General features: G+C 44.0%; 1 protein-coding gene across 7 annotated transcripts in view; it reads left to right on the forward strand.

Moving 5' to 3' along the window:
* obscna (obscurin, cytoskeletal calmodulin and titin-interacting RhoGEF a) overlaps positions 1 to 21,350 on the forward strand; it is a 66,972-nt gene that overhangs the window by 42,733 nt on the left and 2,889 nt on the right. For all 7 annotated transcript variants that reach the window (XM_084066556.1, XM_084066554.1, XM_084066555.1 and 4 more), the window contains 33 exons: positions 409 to 609; positions 898 to 980; positions 1,630 to 1,803; positions 3,137 to 3,296; positions 3,454 to 3,552; positions 3,841 to 4,005; positions 4,687 to 4,845; positions 4,972 to 5,149; positions 5,372 to 5,485; positions 5,811 to 5,978; positions 6,882 to 6,984; positions 7,082 to 7,211; positions 7,312 to 7,417; positions 8,795 to 8,891; positions 12,511 to 12,644; positions 12,731 to 12,843; positions 12,938 to 13,106; positions 13,313 to 13,400; positions 13,492 to 13,692; positions 14,413 to 14,473; positions 14,614 to 14,691; positions 14,893 to 15,065; positions 15,262 to 15,288; positions 15,410 to 15,562; positions 15,759 to 15,804; positions 15,929 to 16,006; positions 16,165 to 17,875; positions 18,034 to 18,162; positions 18,276 to 18,398; positions 19,320 to 19,487; positions 19,831 to 19,936; positions 20,096 to 20,332; positions 20,924 to 21,147. In XM_084066556.1, the coding sequence (XP_083922682.1) occupies positions 409 to 609; positions 898 to 980; positions 1,630 to 1,803; positions 3,137 to 3,296; positions 3,454 to 3,552; positions 3,841 to 4,005; positions 4,687 to 4,845; positions 4,972 to 5,149; positions 5,372 to 5,485; positions 5,811 to 5,978; positions 6,882 to 6,984; positions 7,082 to 7,211; positions 7,312 to 7,417; positions 8,795 to 8,891; positions 12,511 to 12,644; positions 12,731 to 12,843; positions 12,938 to 13,106; positions 13,313 to 13,400; positions 13,492 to 13,692; positions 14,413 to 14,473; positions 14,614 to 14,691; positions 14,893 to 15,065; positions 15,262 to 15,288; positions 15,410 to 15,562; positions 15,759 to 15,804; positions 15,929 to 16,006; positions 16,165 to 17,875; positions 18,034 to 18,162; positions 18,276 to 18,398; positions 19,320 to 19,487; positions 19,831 to 19,936; positions 20,096 to 20,332; positions 20,924 to 21,147 (5,956 nt within the window). The remainder of the gene's footprint in view (positions 1 to 408; positions 610 to 897; positions 981 to 1,629; positions 1,804 to 3,136; positions 3,297 to 3,453; positions 3,553 to 3,840; positions 4,006 to 4,686; positions 4,846 to 4,971; positions 5,150 to 5,371; positions 5,486 to 5,810; positions 5,979 to 6,881; positions 6,985 to 7,081; positions 7,212 to 7,311; positions 7,418 to 8,794; positions 8,892 to 12,510; positions 12,645 to 12,730; positions 12,844 to 12,937; positions 13,107 to 13,312; positions 13,401 to 13,491; positions 13,693 to 14,412; positions 14,474 to 14,613; positions 14,692 to 14,892; positions 15,066 to 15,261; positions 15,289 to 15,409; positions 15,563 to 15,758; positions 15,805 to 15,928; positions 16,007 to 16,164; positions 17,876 to 18,033; positions 18,163 to 18,275; positions 18,399 to 19,319; positions 19,488 to 19,830; positions 19,937 to 20,095; positions 20,333 to 20,923; positions 21,148 to 21,350) is intronic.

Consider the following 21,350-nt stretch of genomic DNA (forward strand, 5'->3'; position numbering starts at 1 on the left):
TAGCACCACCCACCTGTCCTAGTCCCTCCTCCTCCTCATGCCCACACCTGTTGTGTTATGATAATGAGGGGGAGGGTATGTTTTTTGGGGGCTCTGTGATGTCACTATGCCCCTGTTTTTGGATTGGCACGTTTGACTCTCAAGGTTTCAGCCTCCAGGAAAAAACTCCAAATAGTCAGAGAAGACATGAAACACCATAAAACCACCAGCGGGGGCCTTAATGAAGTTCTATCAACCTCATAGACACATGAAAAACAGAAAAAGTGCAAAACCATGGCACCACCTCTTTAAGTCTGGGAAACACTACTGCCATTGTCCACAGGGGATGTCAATGAAAATCCCAAACTGGGTCTTAGTTGTTTTAAGTACTATAAAGTGGTTACATTCATCTGCTTTGTATTCTCTCAGACCTTTGACATTTATGTGACCAGAGCCGACTGCAGTCCTAGCGGTGGAAGCAAAGATAACTTTATATTGAAGGAAGGCCAGTATGTAGAGGTTCTGGATTCTGTCCATCCTGACAAATGGCTAGTTAGGACCAAGCCCACCAAGACAAACCCTGCTCGACAGGGATGGCTCTGCCCAGCCTATCTGGAGAAGAAGAGAAAGGTAGGTTGTGTACTCCGTATACCAGGCCCATTATGTAACGTAGATGTTTCTGAGGATTTAAACCACACATGGGACATGTGGAATAAAGGTTAAGGCTTTAAAATGTGTAGATTTCAGAACTAACTTGATAACTTCTAGACTGACCAACATGCTAGAAGTTTTCTTCCTATGGTTGTTCACAACTGTGAATATGAGATAATCTAATGATGACTATTAATAAAATGATAACAAAAATACAGTATTTAACCAATGATACATACTGTAACTATCTTTTGTTTTAATTGCCAGGAGACATTCCCATCGTTGAGAGGACCTCAAGAGGAGCTGGATGGAATAGGATGTACTGGAGAGGAGTACAGGAAGACCTTGAGGTCAGGCATTCTGCTGTTACCTACTGCTTCAATATCTAGGCCTGAAGTCACAAGTCACTGATGCAATGTGGATTTTGTTTTTTATTCTCTCACAGGGACTCTTTAATGCAGCATATAAATATCGTACCACCAACCCTTACCTCCATCTTCCTATTTCACCTGTGCTCTCTCTGTTATGACTGTGACATTCTCTCATTCCTATACCAATCTTCCTTAAAACTGTAAAAAAATGTTGGGCTGATGATTGTTTATGAATGATTGCACTTTGCTCTTAGCTGCAAGTTCCTCATCAAATGTTGTATTTGTCATTTGTGTGGTATTCAACAGGACTTGGACACATCTGTTCTCCTGGAATAGAATATGTAAAAAAAACACCAGGTTTTCACCAGGGTCTCAACTCTTAGAATAGAATCCAACCAATGGCTCCCCTATATAGTACATTAGCTACATTATAACATATCGTCTCTGCGCCGTGTTTCGAGCTTGTATATCTGCTACTTTTGATGCGTTTGTGTGACGCTGTAGTATGATCAAGTAGGGCGTTAATTTACGAAAAAACACAAAAAGTTAAAATATGGACATAAGAGGTTTCTGCCTGACAACAACGATATTCTGTATCTTCTTCAAATGAATTGCCCTCTGTCTTTAGTCAACTGGTTCAGGGACTGGTTGATGGGGAAGAGGAGTTTGTGAAGGAGATGAAGGAGTTCACCTTACACCAGCTGCATCATCTGGAGAGCAGCCGCCATGTTCCCATGAGTGTCCTCAACCAGAGAGAGACCATCTTCAGGAACATCAAAGACATCATGGACCTGCATGAGAAGTAATGTGTGCTCATTACACAGGGCTTACACAAAGCTTTTTACTTTGAGAACTTACTGAGTGTACAAACTGAACCAACAAAGTAAGATTATTATTAAATACAGTTGCTACAATTTATTAAAATGTACATTCTTTCAAAGATATAAAGTGACATGTGTACTGTAGGTCTAGTGTTCGTATGACCATACGGCCATCAATACATGTTATTCTCTATTCCTTTCCTTTCAAATTTAAAAGAATCTCCAGGGACTATTTTCAGCTGGACTTTTCAAATCAATCCTTGTTTTAAAATGCATGAAAAAAGAAACAACTAGAAAATGTGCTCCTCGGAGCACAGGTCTCCGCCAGTACTGTTCCTGATTAATCCTGTCTTACCTATTTATATTACATATTGTCACGTGTCACTTGACCAATGTTAGCTTGGCTGAGACGGACACACACACGGAGGGTAAAACTCTCCTGGCGGAGACAAAAAATCACACCCCATTCATATTTAGAAACAACAGTGGTCATCACAGTGATGGAAGCTCACTTCAAAAAATCACACCCTGTGTGAAGGTAGCGGCGCCTTGATACATTTTGTCATCGATATGTGTTTCTAATGTGTTTATAGCCATGTGTCACGTGAATCACTTTGTTGACGGGTCTGACCAATCAGAACGTTGACGGGTCTGACCAATCAGAGCGTTGACCGGTCTGACCAATCAGAACGTTGACGGGCCTGACCAATCAGAACGTTGACGGACCTGACCAATCAGAACCTCGACGGGCCTGACCAATCAGAACGTTGACGGACCTGACCAATCAGAACCTCGGCGGGCCTGACCAATCAGAACGTTGACGGACCTGACCAATCAGAACCTTGGCGGGCCTGACCAATCAGAACGTTGACGCAAAAGCCAGGTATAGAGGGCTAATATCCGCTCTATACCTAAAGGTATAGAGCGGCTAGCGCCGCTAAAAATATAAATGATTTTTTGAAGTACGTTGTGAAATTTATAGGTTTTTATTTCATCATGCGTCTCGCTAGCCAATCAAAGCATTGGTGACAACATATTGTCACGTGTCACGTGAAGCTTGACCAATGTTAGCTTGGCTGAGACGGACACACACACGGACGGACGGAGACGAAAACATACTCTCCACCATACTGGCGGAGACATTAACATATATTTGATAATACAAAGCTACACAAAATAATTGTTTTGGATTGCCCATCTCAAGCAAGTTAAATTAGAATATTATCGTATACTGAAATGCAAAGGTTTTGTGAAATGGTCAGCAGTGAGGTCAAATGTAAGTCATCATAATCAATGGGCTAAACATCTTGCCAGGTCCATTCTGCCCGGACTGAGTGTCTGTGCCACAGATGATGACGTTGCCATGCATCTGATGAAGCACGCAGAAGACCTTGAGAAGTATCTCCACTTCATGGTGGGCCAAACACAAGCAGAGGCCTGTGTGACCGACAAGAGTATACAACAATATCTCAAGGTGCTTCAAAAATATATACTATACTGTATATACAAATACCTTTTAATATGTTATGCTATGTTCCTTAACTGTTTGAAATGTTATATGCTATGTTATTACTAAATTGTTTAATCAATTGGTTAATCAATGTATTTGGTCTGCCATAATCACATTTCAGGAATCAACAGAATCTAGTAGTCATGCTTCCATCATGGATGTCCTCACATTCCTTCAGAGACCAGTGGAGAGAATTCAAACCTACCAAGCCTTGCTCAAGGTCCGTTTTCACTTTTTACTTTATTGTTGACCCTGTAATTGATGAATATAACGTCTATTTTTAAAATGGCTGTTAATTGTTAAATAAGCCTGTAGTTATCTGTCCTATAAATTTAATGTTTGATACATGTGCTATATGCCTTTTTTTGTTTTGATTAGCTTTTACTTTATCTTATCTTTACTTCATCTTACCCACATAGAGCAAGTTATCTTTTTATTGAAAAAAGTATTCATATACTGGTAATACTTTTGTATTCTTATACTGTATTTACTTATTTGTTGTTTATAGGAGCTAATCAAGAACAAAGCCAAAAGTGGCCAAAGCTGCTGTCTGCTGGAGGATGCCTTCTCTCTGGTCTCCTGTCTGCCCTGGAGGTCTGACAACATGCATCAGGTCTCCGTCATAGAGAACTACCCAGCTCCTCTGTCTGCCTTGGGGGAACCTGTACGACAGGTAACCAATATACTGTATGCATCCTACAACAGTGATCCAACATACACTAAATACTTATACATTTGTCATGTCGAAGGAATCGCATTATGTACTCTGTTGAGACAATAATTAAGCCTCATTAGTTCGAATGCATGTTTGATTCAAGGAAATAGTGTGTGCCGCTTGCCTTTGAAACGCAAGGGTCTAGATTTGATCTCCATCACTGTCAACTCACCGAGTAGCATGGATTGGTAAGGGGCTACAATTATTTTCCATCCGGCATCTGAACAAAGTTCTTATGACTCAGGAAAAAAACGTTCTTATTGACATTAAGTAAGTACTGGGAGCTGATGAGGACGTGAGGTGTGGTGCTGCACGTCAGAAATCCATCTCCCAGGTGTCTAGTGCATTGTAAAGGTGATAGACGCCCTTGTTGCTCGGCTGATTCCGACAATAATTCACTCTGACCCTTGCTTAGGTAGAGTATAGTATACCTACACTACTATGGTGTAGTAGGTATAGAGTATACCTACACCATAGTCCTATGTGGTGTAGGTTATGTTATGTTATGTTATGTTATGTTATGTTATGTTATGTTATGTTATGTTATGTTATGTTATGTTATGTTATGTTATGTTATGTTATGTTATGAACAATAGAATACTGGTGGCACCATGTCACTGTTTGATTTCTCTCTACCAGGGTGTTCTTACTGTGTGGGAAGAAACGCCAGAGATTAAGACAGCCACTAGAGGGCACCAGAGACAGGTTTTCCTCTTCAAGGATTGTGTTGTCTTGTGTAAGCTGAAGAGAGAGCCTGGCATGAACTGTGATACCTATGCCTTCAGGAACAAAATGAAGGTAAAGCTCTATGATTGAGTCTCCTACTGGTTTTAAAAACTAAAATTCAACGATGAAATGACGGCAGTTGTGCAGTTATACTACATTATGAAGAAGCACTTTCTCCTCGTCCCTCTCCCTGCCTAGCTGAACGATGTGTTAGTGAAGGACACTGTGGATGGAGATGAGAGATCCTGGGGGCTGTGGCATGAGCACAGAGGTTCAGTCAGGAGGTACTCGCTGCAGGGTCGCTCCACTCTGGTCAAGCTCTCCTGGCTCAAAGACCTGAAAGAGCTGCAGCAGCGCTCCAGCCTGAATACTAACAGTGAGTCTTATTTTGAGTTAATAGAAAGACAACTTATAGATCTGCAATGTTTTAATCACTTACATTTTAACCATGCAAATCGGGTCCCTGGCAGAAAATATTTCAGATGGGGGGCCGACGGCCAAATACATTTTGGGGGGGAGGGGTCCGTGTCATGAAAAAGTTTGAGAACCACTGGTCTATAGGTTCTATAGTGATTTCTGTTTATGTTTCTATTAACAGGCCCACCAGTGTTTGAGATCCTCCTGTCTGAGAGCACCACAAAGATTGGGCAGACCGTCAAACTGACCTGCAAGGTCACAGGAACACCCAAACCAGTGGTCACCTGGTTTAAAGGTAAAATTTAAGTACAGTATATTATTTTCCAATGCTTTACTATTCAGCTGCGGTGCATTCTGGTTTTACAGTATCAAGCGTCATAATAGGAAACTGTTTTTTCTATTTTCTCTACAGATGTTTTGCTTAACATCAGAGCTCTATTTCTACAAGCTCACATGAACATTTCTGCTTTTCCTTTTTTTAATATATTCTAAATTTGCACAAAAGAAAATGTACTTTGACATTTTAACTTTTGAAAACTTGGGTATTTACATGAGTACAGTAAATACTTTATCCACCACTGAACATTATCATAGTTTGAATGCGATGTCCTCTTCCCTAGACGGTCTTCCTTTGGAGGACGGGCCCCGTCACATCATCACAGCTGACCGCTCAGGCACATGCTGCCTCATCCTAGACGGGATCACTCCAGAAGACTCTGGCCAGTATGTCTGCTACGCTGCCAGCTCTATGGGCAATGCTAGCACACTGGCCAAGCTTGTGGTGGAGGGTGAGTGTATATATACAGTACCACAGAGAGGGCACTGGTATCATTGTCGTATGTCTCTTGGCTGTGATGCTGAAGAACATTCTTAAGGGTAGAGCAACAGACAAGGGATAACTTCAGATACATAGGCTACTACTAGCCATAATCTAAAAATAACCATATGGAAATTACTTAAGTAATGCGGGTATGAAGAATCATGAGATCACGAGTGGAGGAAGTTGCTAGTTGTAGGTATTTGTATTGACTGTACATGGTAAGATATTGCCCAATAAATGTACAATGTAAATGTCGAGCATTCAAAACAAGCTATATTTTGATACTCTGGGTCCCTTTCTACAGGCTGATTTTGCTGTTCAAACACCGATTTTCAAAATGTATGTAACATATTTATTGCCAAATTATAACTTAGGTACTGATTCTCACAATATTTGAATTTAAATGTTTTTTTTTTTCAAAAACCCAGCAATGGTTAAAAACTGTTCTTCGGGCATAGGGCTACTGTATATACTATTATAGGCGACATGTACAGTGCAGATATATATTTGCTTTCCTCGTTTGATGTGTTAAGGCCAAGGCCCATTCATTCACTCTACGTTAAATACATGTACGAATACTTATGTCCGTTGTCTGCCTTCATTTCGTCCATCTTTGTGCACGTTTATGATAGCTTACGGATACAAAAATGATGTTTCCGTGTGGTGCTATTGTGTAATGTATAAAGTATGTGAGCAATGCTGCACATGCGTACATACTGTACGAAAACGTTCAGAATTTGAATATAAATGGGCCGTAAAGGACTATAAAGGTGCAAGTATCTTTTCATGTCTTTTCTTTGAGTACTGCTCAGTATCTTGTATATTTGAGTGCTGTGACATGCTCAATCAAAACCCATTTTCTTCTCTACAGCCCCGCCCAGGTTTGTGAGTCGGCTGGAGAGCACCTGTTTAATGGAAGGAGAGGATATCCAGTTCACCTGCTCTACTCTCACCTGTCCTTTACCACGAATAAGGTATGGACAATCTTAAAGAAGTTATCTTAAATTAACTCACAGTATAATATTTGACCATACACAGTGTGTCAAACTTGTTGATGTCTGGATATGGCAGGTGGTTGAAAGATGGCACAGAGATGACTGACGGGCAGAAATACCACATAGTGAATGATGCCCGCAGTGGAATCTTGACTCTGACCATAATGAAGCCAACAGAGGCAGATATTGGACATTATGAGTGTGAGGTATGAGACCTACATCAGAATGCACTGTAATACACACATCAAGTATTTCAAAGTGAATCGTTTTCATTTTCAAAACCTTGAATATATTATGTTGTTTTAGCTTTGGAATCAGTTGGGCTGCATCAAGTGCAAAGCAGGGCTGTGTCCCGCCTACATACCATCGATGGACACTGAGGATGACCAACCGCAGGACTTGTCTCCCAAAGGTAGGACAGTCCCACCCAATCAAGGTACAGTAAATGTCCTGTTCAGAGGTGGGATACACACAAGAGCGTTTTCACGTGGATTTTCCTCATTAGTAATAATAGTGTTATAAGTTGTATACCACAGGACAGTAATTTTCGAAGTTTATAGTTCAAGCACTTTTTGAAGAATAGGGGCTTCAGAAAGCACATGCCATGGCCGTTGTTCAGTTTCACTTCACTTCACTTCACTTCACTTTACATTACATCATATCTTTTTACACTTTTCAACACTTCAGTCTCCACCTCAAACCCAAACCTTCATCATTCTTTCAAGTTTGTGGCATTTCATTCCCAGATTATCACGTTTTTCTTCCATTCCACACACACTGACACCATCAATACCACTGGTACCATTCAACCTCATACCCCCCAATGTCCAAATATCCATGAATCCATAAAAATATATTTTTTTTGCATTACATTGCGTGCGTGCGTGTTTCATCATGTTTCCTGTTTCCAGAGATGAGATGGATTAGAACGGATTGGATCAATGTCGACCACTAGATTGATCTCGGTGCTCCAAAAGTCGGTAAAACTAGTGAATTTCCAGTGCTAATAGCTGAGATGTAAACATAGAGTACCTGCTACTAGTAATTAATTGTTTAGTCACTTATCATCCAAAACGTTTAGTAAAAAATACAGCTCAAATAACTAAAGCAATTAACTTGCTACTCACTCATTGCTCACATTCAGAGATATGGAGAATAGAATTGAATATAATTGAATAGCTGCATTTTTGATCCACCACCCAGCCCAGCAGGACAGGATGTCTGTGTGCCTTTTGTCACTTTGCACATACGTGCTGGTGAAATTACTTCACATTACTCAATTGAGTTTTCCGTTTGACTTTTGGACACAGTTGAGTGCTATATCCTATCCATTTTCTGTAACCTACCTGTCCAGCAGTCCTCATGGGGACCTTTCCATGTAAGTCATCATCTTCATAGTAACAAGTGCCATTCAACATACATTCATTTCTGTGTTCACCTTTCTCCTCTCACCCATGCATGCCCAGCTAACTGTTCACTTCTGTCAATACGAGATGGTCATGTGCTTAGGGGGGTGTCCTCTATACCCTCTGTGGGTGTGGGGCTTTGGCCCATGCCCTGTTGATGTGGTGGGTTAATGGGGTTGTCAGCGCCAATCTTGAGGTAAGAACTTTATCTCTATCCCTGGACTCTGAAGGTAAAGGTACTGTATGTTCTCTCACCTTTTCCTTTACCAAGCACTTTGGATAGACAATGTCTAATAATATCTAATATTCTTTAAATATAGGTCATATAGAGATATTGTCCTGTTATTTTAGACTGTGTCTGAATAATGTTATGGTTGTTCTAGATGCAGACTCTGAGGGCTGGTCCACGGCCCTCGTGAAGAAATGGTTGCAGGCTGACTTCAGTGCTACCTCTATTGCCAAGATTTTCTTCTCAGAACAGTAAGTCCACAGCTACAGACCTTGTACACACAATGCAGTGGGTTTCAGACCGCTGTCATTTTTCTCTGCAACTTCTAATGCTTGATTTACGCTCCAGTGTCATACGACACTGTGTCATGTGCCGACTATCAAGCTTGAGGAACCGAATATAACATGGCGCCACTTCTCCATTGAACTTCAATGAACGCACTGCCATGTTCTTTTCTGTGTCGCCCTATTATTTTGAATGGTGTGCTCATTCTTTATAGGTACGAGGACAGAGGTTGCCTTCTTTTCGCAGTGAGATCATTGAAGAGGGCAGTTTTAGCTAAAACATGTTTCCCCGTATCATCTAAGTGTAGCAGGCAGCACCCAGCAGCACTCACCTCAATTAACACAGGATGTATTATGATCGAATGTTGGTGCAGGTGTAGAATAATCCACACCATTTCCATCACCTCGAAACCCTTGGTTTCAGGATCCATCAATCTATCATGATTCATCAGTGGCATGGAGGGAAATTAACATACTGTAGTTAGTTCCTGGGAGTGCACTTGAACAAACTAGACTGGACTGACAACTCAGATGCCCTCTAGTTCCCTCTTCTTTGCGATTTGCCTGTTTGGGGTGTCACATTAATGCCAGAGACACAAGCAACCTGAACAGGCTGATCAGGGAAGCTGGCTGTGTTGTTGGGGCTACCCTGGATGGGGTGGAGGAGGCGATGAAGGTTGTGCTTGCACTATGTTGAGGGTGTATAGTGTTGTATGTTGTACATTTTTGCCATTTATTGAGGGTGTTGAATGTTATGTCTTTTTACCCCGCTGTATTCTACAGTACTTTTTCTTGCCCTGTAATGTGTCTTAACTGCTGTGCTACCTTTGGTGACTGAATTTCCCTCACGTTATCAATAAACAGGGGTGCACATAACTTTTTAGGTCTGGTACGCAGAAGAGCACCTGGACATGTGACTTGGTGCGCATGGCGCCCGTCCCGTTTTGTCAACGGGGGGGGGGGTACTGCACGGTGCCCACCGGACAGTTTTGTCAACGGGGGGGGGGCGAGAAAAAGAGGACGCTCTGCTTCTAAATTCCGCCGATTTTCGCCGTTTCTTTTCTCACGCTGTTAGATAAAGCCCCCAAGGTTGGTGCCCTGTGCTGCTGCGCTGATTTTATCCGCCAGATTGGGACGTTCACGGAATATTTACGGTGCGTTCATCATCGGTGACGAGTGCCTCTAACAGCCGCTGCTGGCTGCGTGCACGCAGCGAGGCAATGCGAGGCGATGCGAGGCGACGCGAGTCATATCTCTACCCCTGTGCCTAATGGCTGTACATGGGGCCGACGGGTGCTTTAGAGTGATTGTGTGAGTGGCTTCAGGAAGTAAATTCCTAGCCTCGATCTCCAGGCTTTTATTTTTTAGTTTTGCTAAAAAATAAAAGCTTGGAAATTCCTGTCCCAGCTGTTGGTGCGCAAAAGCGCCTCGCGTCGCCTGATGTGGTGCGCATTTTTTATTTTGGGTGCGCATGCGCACCTGCGCACCAGTTATGTGCACCCCTGTCAATAAAGGTCTTATTACTTAACACCAGACACAAGAAACACGATGGTTAAGAAACCAACCGTGGTTGAAACATGTCTTGTTCTATTTTGTTTTGTGCCATTGTTGTGGAATGAGGAAACGGTGTGATCAGCTTCCCCAATGTTTTTGGGGCGGTGTAGCCGCCCCCTATAAGTGAGTTTTGGACACCGACCAAAAAATGTGTGTACCCCCTAACCCATCCATTGTTAATGCAAATCGATACTTTTTTCATATCAGCCAATCACATTACAGCTAGTGTCATCACCACTAACTGTAATGTGATTGGCTGACTTTGCAAATTCAGGACTGTGATTGGCTAGCGAAACACATGACACATGTGCAGCCCTATGAATAGTAGTATGGACTTTAAAAAAAGTCATGTATCCTTTTTTTAAAGTGAGTCATGTTGTGATGACCACACACCGGCCACTTCAAACTGGGTGTGATTTTTTTTTTTAGAACCAGGATTTTGGGCCTCGCTGAACCATCGCTACCCCAGGACGAGGCCTCTTCCTGGGGTAGCGATGGGTTCAGCGAGGGCCAAAATCATGGTTCTCCCCAAAAAATCTAAAATGTTTCTAAGTGTCTGCATGGGCTCCAGAAGTGCCCGGGGACCCCCTGGAGGACCCCCGGCCAAAAATCTCAACTTTTTTGAGAACCAGGATTTTGGGCCTTGCTGAACCCATCGCTACCCCAGGAAGAGGCCTCTGTCCTGGGCATAACTATCCGATGGCACAGGTGGGCCTTCCAGGCACCTGCAAGAAAATTCCCGGAGGCAGGAAGGCAGGCGCCCACCTCCTCGAGGGCCTTGGACACTTAGAAAATGTTTTGATTTTTTTTTGAGAACCAGGATTTTGGGCCTCGCTGAACCATCGCTACCCCAGGACAAGGCCTCTTCCTGGGGTAGCGATGGGTTCAGCGAGGGCCAAAATCATGGTTCTCCCCAAAAAATCTAAAATGTTTCTAAGTGTCTGCATGGGCTCCAGAGGTCCCCAGAGGACCCCCGGCCAAAAATCTCAACTTTTTTGAGAACCAGGATTTTGGGCCTCGCTGAACCCATCACTACCCGAGGAAGAGGCCTCTGTCCTGGGCATAACTATCCGATGGCACAGGTGGGCCTTCCAGGCACCTGCAAGAAAATTCCCGGAGGCAGGAAGGCAGGCGCCCACCTCCTCGAGGGCCTTGGACACTTAGAAATATATATATATATTTTTTGAGAACCAGGATTTTGGGTCTCACTGAACCATCGCTACCCCAGGACGAGGCCTCTTCCTGGGGTAGCGATGGGTTCAGCGAGGGCCAAAATCATGGTTCTCCAAAAAAAATCTAAAATGTTTCTAAGTGTCTGCATGGGCTCCAGAGGTTCTCGGGGACCCCCTGGGGGACCCCAGGCCGAAAATCTCAACCTTTTTGAGAACCAGGATTTTGGGCCTCGCTGAACCCATCGCTACCCCAGGAAGAGGCCTCTGTCCTGGGCATAACTATCCGATGGCACAGGTGGGCCTTCCAGGCACCTGCAAGAAAATTCCCGGAGGCAGGAAGGCAGGCGCCCACCTCCTCGAGGGCCTTGGACACTTAGAAATATTTTTGATTTTTTTTTTGAGAACCAGGAAGGCAGGCGCCCACCTCCTCGAGGGCCCTGGACACTTAGAAAGATTTTTGGACGGTGTAACCGCCCCCTATATGTGAGGTTGGGACATTGACATTTGCTGCACTGTGATTGGCCACCCATTGTACCCCCCTAACCCTGCACTGTGATTGGCCACCCATTGTACACCCCTAACCCCTACACATTCAATGCAAATCTATAATTTTCTTTAAGTGAGCTTCCATCACTGTGATGACCACTTGCTGTACTGTGATTGGCTAGCGAGACACATGACACATGTGCATAGTCCTATACATTTTTATGCACTTAAAAAAAACACATTTATGTTTTTTTTTAAGTGAGTCATGCGTCTGTGATGACCACACCGCCCACTTCACACTGGGTGTGATTTTTTTCATATATTGTTGCTGAATACACATACATAGCCTCTTGACATCTTGTCCTTCCCTCCAGACCTGAGCATAACCCTGAGGAGGCTGGTGTCACCGTTCCATCTGTAGAGCAGGTGATGCAAGAACCTGTTTATTATCCAGAGGAAGAGGAGGAAGAGCTCTATATCTCAGAGTCTATGCAGGACATTCCAGATGGTATTTTTGTCACTCAAACTTCAGAGTTCCTTATTCCTGTGAGTGTTTTCATATTACCGGTGCTCACTAAGCAACTTCCTGTCCAGCTCCGCCCTCCATCCAGGTCCCCGCTGAGGACCTTTGCGTAGACCCCGGCCAATCAGCTGTCTTTACTGCCATCATCACAGGAAAGCCAACCCCGCAGATACAGTGGTACAAGGTAAGGCTTCTATAGATCAAAGAGAATTTTACGTCAAAAACTGAATGACCAAAATGAGTCTAATCAAAAATGATGTTCTCTTGTGTGATTGGAGGACGGTGAGGAGCTGTCTGCTAATGAAAATGTGGAGATAGTGCAGCTCGGTGCCCGCTGCTCAGTGACCATTGTATGCCCAGAGGGTGAGGACAGTGGCATCTACACCTGCTTTGCCTTCAATGAGTCTGGTCATGACTCATGCCAGGCCCAGCTTACCGTGGTGGAAGGTGAGACTTAGAATGTGCTGCTGTGCACAGACAGCTCTTCTGTTCGAATATAAATGAGCTTTGCGGATGAGTGTATGACATAAACTTACTAACAGATGTGAAAACAAAGTATGAACTTTGAATCAGTAGTTGAATTAAAGTTAGTCATTGGAAGCAAGAGACCATTGTGCTTGAAGCATCTCAACATCCCATTTGTTTTTCTGTAGTTGAACTGGAATCTCAGGAGAGGGAGGTGGAGCTGGGGAAAAGGAGAAAGCTATTTTCTGTCTATGACGTCCATGAGGAAATTGGAAGGTGAATATCTTAGTTACTGTATACTTTGCTCTTATTGGACGTCGCCTTTTCAGGGATATTATATGGCCTCTATCATCTCCCTGTGCTTTAGGGGAACGTTTGGGGTGGTGAAGCGTGTAGTCCACAGAAGGACGGGTGAAGGCTTTGCTGCCAAATTCCTGCCACTGAGAAGCAGAACCAGGACTCGCGCTTTCCAGGAGAGAGATCTGTTGTCCCGCCTTGCTCATCCCAGAGTGGCCTGTCTGCTGGATTTCTTCTGCACCAGACGCACTCTCATCCTGGTCACTGAAGTGTATCCTTCTCATGTCACATTTAGGCATTTAGTAGTTTAGCATTATACATAATGACTCTGCGATTATTGCAAAAGAAATGTGTTGGTATCGTAAATATATGCATGATATAGGCCTATTGTTTTGCTTTTGTGATGTTATTCTTGTTTGTATGATGACATTATGACATTATAACCAACACAGAGATTGCTCTGTGTTGTATTATTATAAATCGGCACTCAGACTGAACTCAGTTATACCCTGGGAGAGTTTAATTCTATAACATGAATCTTGCTGTTTTTGTCATGTGGCATTTAACGTAAGCATTTTGAATTAATTTGATTGTTACTTTTTTATTTGAAAATTCAAGCCACAAACTTGAAAACTTCTAAATCAGTATTTCTCAAACTGTTTTGCACCAAATACCACCTAAGTTGATATGTATTTGGCCGTGGAACCCCAACTGAAAATGTTTTGTGCCAGGGACCCCCCCAGAAAAGAACATTTGTGTTAAAAAAAATCTAAATTGTCCAAAACATTTCAAGCACTTTCAAGATTTTCCAAAAATGTAAAACAAAATTGCAGTTGCACTTATGTTTATTTATGTGTATATATATATATATATATATAGCTAAAATCTAAAATGACACAGATGCTTTCGTGGTTTTAATGTGTCCTCCGAAAATAAATAAATAAAGCTTAATAAAAATAAATACATGAATATTCCGTAACAATATTTGCAGCTGCTGCTCTCATGGACTGCTTGATCATTTGTTACTGAAGGGATCAGTCACGGAGAGAGAGGTAAAATGTTGTCTTATGTATAAAAACATGTATATTTGTTTTTTTGTATATAATATATGTTGCTGTTTTTTCTTCAATGTTTTGTTTGTTTAGTTGATGTAGCAGATGATGATTGCATCAATCTTGCATTTTCATTTCAGGTCCAGTTGTACATCCTTCAAGTCATGGAAGGAGTTGGTCACATTCATGGCATGAACATCTTGCATCTGGACATCAAAGTAATTTTTTATTGTCCCTTTAGCATTTAGCATTACTGTTTTAACATTAACACATTTTTTTTAAAATAGCGAAATCGTGAAAATAGCAAACAAGCTCACAACGCATTGTGAGCATGTAGGTGGGCTATTTGAGATATTTTTTAGATTGTTGACGTGCCCAAAATAACTTTTGTAAAAGTTAAATTTTGTAAATCCCCACAGCCTGACAACATCCTGATGGTGTATCCACCCAGAGACGAAATCAAAATCTGTGACTTTGGCTTCTGCCAAGAAATGGACTCATCCAGACACCAGTACAGCAAGTTTGGTATACCAGAGTTTGTTGCCCCTGAGATTGTTCATCAAGAGCCAGTCACTAAAGCCTCTGATATATGGTGAGTTTTATGATCTGTCATGCTACATCTGCAACATTTAACCACTTAACTCTATTTCCCCCCCAGTCCTAATGTGGCAATTGACTATTACTACCTACTGCCTACCCCATTAAGCCATGTTCATTTTGAGATAGGGAAAGGGAAATGAGATGATACAGGATTACAGAAATGTACTACTGTGTTTTTTTCCTGCCAGGTCTGTGGGTGTTATGGCCTATCTGTTGTGAGTATCTCTGTACTTTCAGTACATACTCAAGTCTCTTGAAATGTTATATTACCCATGAGAACACTGTTGATGTAACTCATTAGGCTTCCGATAAACATTTCCTTGTGGCTCCTCGTAGTCTGATGTGCCGGTGTCCATTTGTGGGTGAGACGGATCGCGCTACACTGCTGAGAGTGGGGGAGGGGACCCTCAACTGGGATTCCCCTGATGTCATCAACAGGAGCCCTGAGGCCCAGAGCTTCCTCCGCTCACTCCTGCAGCCAGACCCAGAGTGAGGAACCTACACCGTTATTAATCTAATTATAATGGACAGGGACAAACACAAACCCAGTCACACACTAAGTTAATAATCCTACGAAAGGAGCTAAGGCTAGCAAAATTGTTTAATTTAACATTTTAAATCCTTATTAAAAATAAAAAATAAAATACATTTTATTTTACATATTTCTAATGTTTATCCCATTTAGGAAGAGGCCTTCGGCTTTGGAATGCTTGGCACATGAATGGTTCCAGGTGAGAAGAATACAGAATACCGCATTCTAGTTTTGTTCAGTCATGTTCATGTTTTGATTCATTAAGTAACTCATATAGTACAACATAGCATATCAATAAACACCATCATTGAATATGCTGTCAGGATGAGCATGCAGGGGAAGACACTGAAGACATCAACACAAGGAATCTGAAAGCCTTCGTGTCAAAGAGGAAATGGCAGGTGAGTTTCCCTATATTGCAGTCCATGAAGTGCCATCAATTTGTGATGTTGGTAATCTAACAAAGGTGATCTCTTTTAATTCTGAACTATGAATTAATACATACTTGTTTTAACCCCCCCCCCCCCCCCCCCCCCCCCCCCCCCCCCCCTCCCTCCAGCGTTCTTTGACATGCATCGGTTCAGTGCTGACACTGAGGTCCATCCCCGAGCTACTGGATGCTCCTCTGAGGGAAACAGCGGTGACAGTCCCCCGGGAGCACCAGGAACAGAGCAGCAGCTCCCTGAGCAGCGGTTCATCATCGGAGTACGACGAGGCCGACTCGAGGGACTTCTTCCAGCACTACAGCCCCACCGAGGAGGAAGAGGACGAGACAGAAGATGACTACGATCCACTCATGGAGAGAGCCCGGATCCCAGAACCCTTTGCCAAACGCTGTTTGTACGAAGAAGAAGAAGAGGAGGAGGAAGTAACAATGGGTGAGGAAGAGGACAGTGAGATTGGTGGAAGAAGAAGCATACTGGAGAGGAGCGTAAGCAGGCAATCGGTCGCCTCGTCAGAAGCGTCGTTCCAAAACACATCCCAAAAGGAGCGTAGGGTCAGCAGGGACAGTAGCCCCTCCCTCTACCTGTCTGAAGGGGACGAGGGCTCGGGGAGCGAGGGGGGGCGCATCCCCCGCGGCAGCGTCATCCGCAGCACCTTCTATAGCAACTCCCAACAGCTGTCGCCCATGTCCGCCAGACACTTGACGCTCCGGGACAAATTCCAGGCCAAGAAGCAGGAGAGAGGCCGCAAGCCGCTGCGCAGCAGCCTCTCTGGACGCCTCAACGAGCCTCTCATCGAGTACGTCGAGGACGAGACGGAGGTCGGCCGCGGCCAGAGACGGGGATCCATCCAACCTGTCATGCAGAAGTCAACTTCATTCGACAGCGGAGTCGGCCTCTCCCACTCCAACATGCTGCCTCACAGGAGGAGCAGGTCGCTGGATGAGTCCCGACGGTCTCCCGGTTCACCCAGGCGCCGCATGGCGCCAGCAGAGGAGGAGGGCACTCAGAGTCTGAAGGAGGACTTTACAGATGATGAGGTGGTGGGGATGACTTTGCTGGCTCCACCGAGTGCTGCTCGGGCCACCAGGAGAAGAGGTTCTGTTGCCCCTGTACAGGGTAATAATACCTTGCTTGGGGGCATACCTGCTGGCTCTGGTCTCTGTGCCGGAGCGAGACGGAGTCCCAGGATGGATCAGAGGCCAGTGTCTGGGGTTAACCTCGCTGGTTCCCACGGTTCCTCGACTGAGTCGTTGATATTGGAGCATGGGCCTGGCTCAGGGTTCTCCAGCAGACTAGGCTCGTTTGAGGAGCTGAGCCCTGGCCGACCTGTGCCCAGATACGAGCCTGTGACCTCACCGTCCCCTTGTTCGTTTCAGCAAGCTGCGGGAGAATCTAAACCCAGGGGCTCATTTCCTCAAGCGCCACCAAGGAATCGCACACGCTCAAACCCTAACTTGACCCTACAAATGACACCCAGCCCCAGTCCCAGCGCCAGCCTCTCTTCTCTCCAAGCCCCAGAGAGACCTCCTAGGGCCAAAGACAAGAAGGCAAGCCAGGGCCTACAGAGGCATGCGTCTGCTCCTGCCCTTGAGATCAGACAGCCCTCAGGGAAGTCACCCAAGCTGGGATTGCTGAATATCTTCCGCAGGCAGTCCTGGACAGCCCGTTCTTACTCCCAGTTGGACGACGCAGAGCTGGGACCCACGCTGGGGGAGATCATGAAGCCAGACACACCCACCATGTCGCTGAGGAAAAAGATGAGAGCTTCAGCCTCCAGCCTCACCAAACTGTTCAAATCCTCCAGTAAGGAGGATGTGAGTAAAGGTCAGTGTCATTCCGAATACTTTACAATCATGGATTAAGTTGAGGCATTGTATTAGGCTACTATTGACTATTGAAAATATTTGCAATGATTGTTTTCTTGAGTATATTCGTCACTCATTGTGGGGTTGCTGTGCTGTGTCGTATGCCTTATGTCACAGGACCCATAGTAAAAGGAACATCACCCACAACACCTGAAAGAAAGCGCATTACTGGCATTGAGAGCCCTAAAAACAAGGCTTCCAAATTCTTGTCTGCCTTTAAAATACCTGCATTCAGGAAGAGTAAAGGTACAAAAGATTACATCCTCTCATTGAAGCTATTTCTCTAACATAGCCATGCTTATTGTGCTCTAAACCTGGTTCTGAGTCTTTGTACCACAGTTTGTTACCTGTCCCTTCAGAACTCCCAGCCCGACCCAGCCGGGCTGATGTGATGCAAATGGAAGGAGGAGGAGTTCTGCTGGTGTGGAAAGCGGTCCAGTCCAGTGATCCACCCATTTATTGTGTCCAGTACAGTACAGAGGGTGGGTGACACAGATGATGCATCAGTATTAGGTGTAACAAATGCATAAAGTCTCTAATAAGTTGTTGAGATGCAATAAGCTATTTTGGTGATTTTACACAGCTGTGTGTGTGTGTGTGTGTGTGTGTGTGTGTGTGTGTGTGTGTGTGTGTGTGTGTGTGTGTGTGTGTGTGTGTGTGTGTGTGTGTGTGTGTGTGTGTGTGTGTGTGTGTGTGTGTGTGTGTGTGTGAGAGATCCACATGAATCCATTTTTTGGTGTGTGTGTGTGGAGCTAATCTCACAAACTGCTGGACAAATCAGCACCAAATTTCTTGTTTTTGTTGTTTTTCTTTCTTTTACTTCGCAAGGAAGCCTTAATCTCAAGAGCAAACTTCCTTCAGCCTTTCAAATTCACATACGCAGCATTTTTACAGCCAACATGCCACTAGTTCAATGAGCGGTGCTCATGGTACATGCGCAGAGCAAGTTCTGTTAGGGAACTCAGTGCAGTTGCTGCTGGCTGACCATTGGTAGGTCTCAGCTCCATGCTTCTGTTCTCAACCAATCACATACTCACTTCATAATAGCGCACCCCATTTAAATGGGGAAGTTGCATTGCTCATTCCTGGCTTGCTGTTTGCTGCTGCCTACTGCTGTCTGTGCTGCTGCTGCTGCTTGCTGTTGCTTTAAAACTTGTCGTTTTGGATCTACTGTTATGTACCGGGGGGGATTTAGAGTCCTTATTGGTAGGGAAATGTAAAGTGCTTTCTCAAAGTACCTAAAACTAGGTCCAATTCATCGCCAAACGAAAATAAATATATTGCTAATTTTAAATTCAATGAAAATATTTGATCCATTCATTAGTTTGTCCTGACTGAAATGTGGTGAGTACATACGTAACTGTAATGTCCTAGTTGATCTTATCCGTGGGAGTTATCCTCAGGTGGGGAATGGAGGGTTCTGGCAGAGGAGGTGACGGACAGCTGCTGCGTTGTGAAGGACTTGCCCAGAGGGGCATCCTACGTGTTTAGGGTGGGCTGCCTCACCGAGAAGGGAGCAGGACCTTTCAGTGACCCTTCCCAACCCATAGTTATGGCGACTCATCCTGAAGGCAAGGAAATTCAAAATTGAAGTTGTTAACTGTCATGTTTGTTTGGGTGTACAGTATTTGATCTTTCTACTTGGGAAGTTTCTTGTTCCGTAACCAAATATGTTTTTTTAATTTAAATTTTGCATCAGAAGTGATTTTTTTAACCACTTTCAACCCGGCATCCCTATTTTGGGCATGCCATTATAGGCTCATAAAAAACATTTATTTATTTTTCTCCACACATTTTAAAAAAATAGCAAAATATAAGATTACAACGTATCACAACACAGCTGGGATTCAAATATGCCTTGTTAAAGATGATTCCAACTTTGTCTGTCCTGTCTATGTACTCTCTCCGCTGCAGAGGTTCATGTTCCTCTCATTCAGACTGAGTACCCAGCGACTAAAGTCACTCTACTGAGACCAACGCCCACACACAAGACCTACAGCTTCTTGTCGGAGATAAACAGGTGAGTTCTCACTAATGAATGCTGCTGTCCAAAAAGTAACCAGATATAATCCCAGTTAAGCCTGATTTATACTTTGTTGTACGACGGTGTCATGTTTTTTTTTTACCATTATTCTTTCCACCTAGCATCCCTCTCTCTCCCTGCTCTCTGTCATCACAGGGGTCGTTTCAGCGTAATAACCCAGTGCACGGATGAGCAGAGTGGAGCGTTTGCTGCTAAGATCACGCCCTACGGTCCAGAGCAGAGACAGATGGTGTTGAGGGAGTACCAGCTGCTGAAGAGGCTCCACCACCCCCACCTGGTCCAGCTGCACACAGCCTACATCACCCGCAGCTACCTGGTCTTGGTGGAGGAGCTGTGTCCTGGCAAGGAGCTGCTCTACAACCTGGCAGAAAGGTATAGGCTCAGAATCAGACTCATTTTTCTAATATTTCTTTTGCTTTATTTAGATAGGATAGTAGAGAGACAGGTGGGCAACTGTGGCCAGAGAGTCCTTAACTCTTGAGAACGTAAAATGGAACCAGTTTCATTTTACGCTCTCAAGAGTTAAATTATTGTTAAACATCTGCCTTACTTAATTTACAAGAAGTGTACACAATTAGAGAATGTAGAAGAATTGTTATTCTGATCAATGTTTGCCTGTTATCTCTCCTATGGTACCACATCAATACACCATGAAATTGTGGACAAAATCTTATCCAACGACAACAAAATATTCTAAGTCTTCGGTCCAAGAGTCTAAATGGTGGTCCGTGACTCAAATGCCAAATAAATAATGGACCTTGATATGGAAAGGGTTGAAAACCACTGTTGTAGACAAATCGACTGTACCGCATATGCTAATCCTAGCTGCTGTGACTACCCCTTTTCCCTCTTGGACCGATAAAGATGTATGTTATGTTCTCAAAGCAACCTGCAACAAATGAGTGGAAAAAGCAGCGTGGACAGTAGAATAGTCTCTTCGTGTCTCTTCTCTGCACGTCACAGAGACCTGTACGGCGAGACGCACGTTGCAGAGTTGCTGGTTCAGATCCTGAGCGCCGTGGACTACCTGCACAGTCGCCGCGTCGTCCACCTGGACCTCAAGTCAGACAACATGCTGGTGGACGACCACAACAAGTTGAAGATCGTCGACTTTGGCTCCGCCCAGTCCTTCACATCGGGACAGCCACTCAACATAGAACACATCCAAGGGCTGCCTGAAAACAAAGGTAACCGTATAGTGACGTATTTCATGCATCAACGGAGGAGACTTGGAGAATGTTTGTAGGTTTGTTGTAGACTTTTAGACTTTTTGTAGAGTAGAACTTTCTGTAGATGTTTCTAGTGTACTAATCCCCTTTGTGACTGTCATGACCTTCAACAGAATACACCAGCAAAGGTATATGCATCAACATCACGGGAAAGCGATTGA

Source organism: Gymnoscopelus microlampas (genome assembly GCF_963454915.1).
Source record: "Gymnoscopelus microlampas genome assembly, chromosome: 9".
NCBI classification, from domain to species: Eukaryota; Metazoa; Chordata; class Actinopteri; order Myctophiformes; family Myctophidae; genus Gymnoscopelus; species Gymnoscopelus microlampas.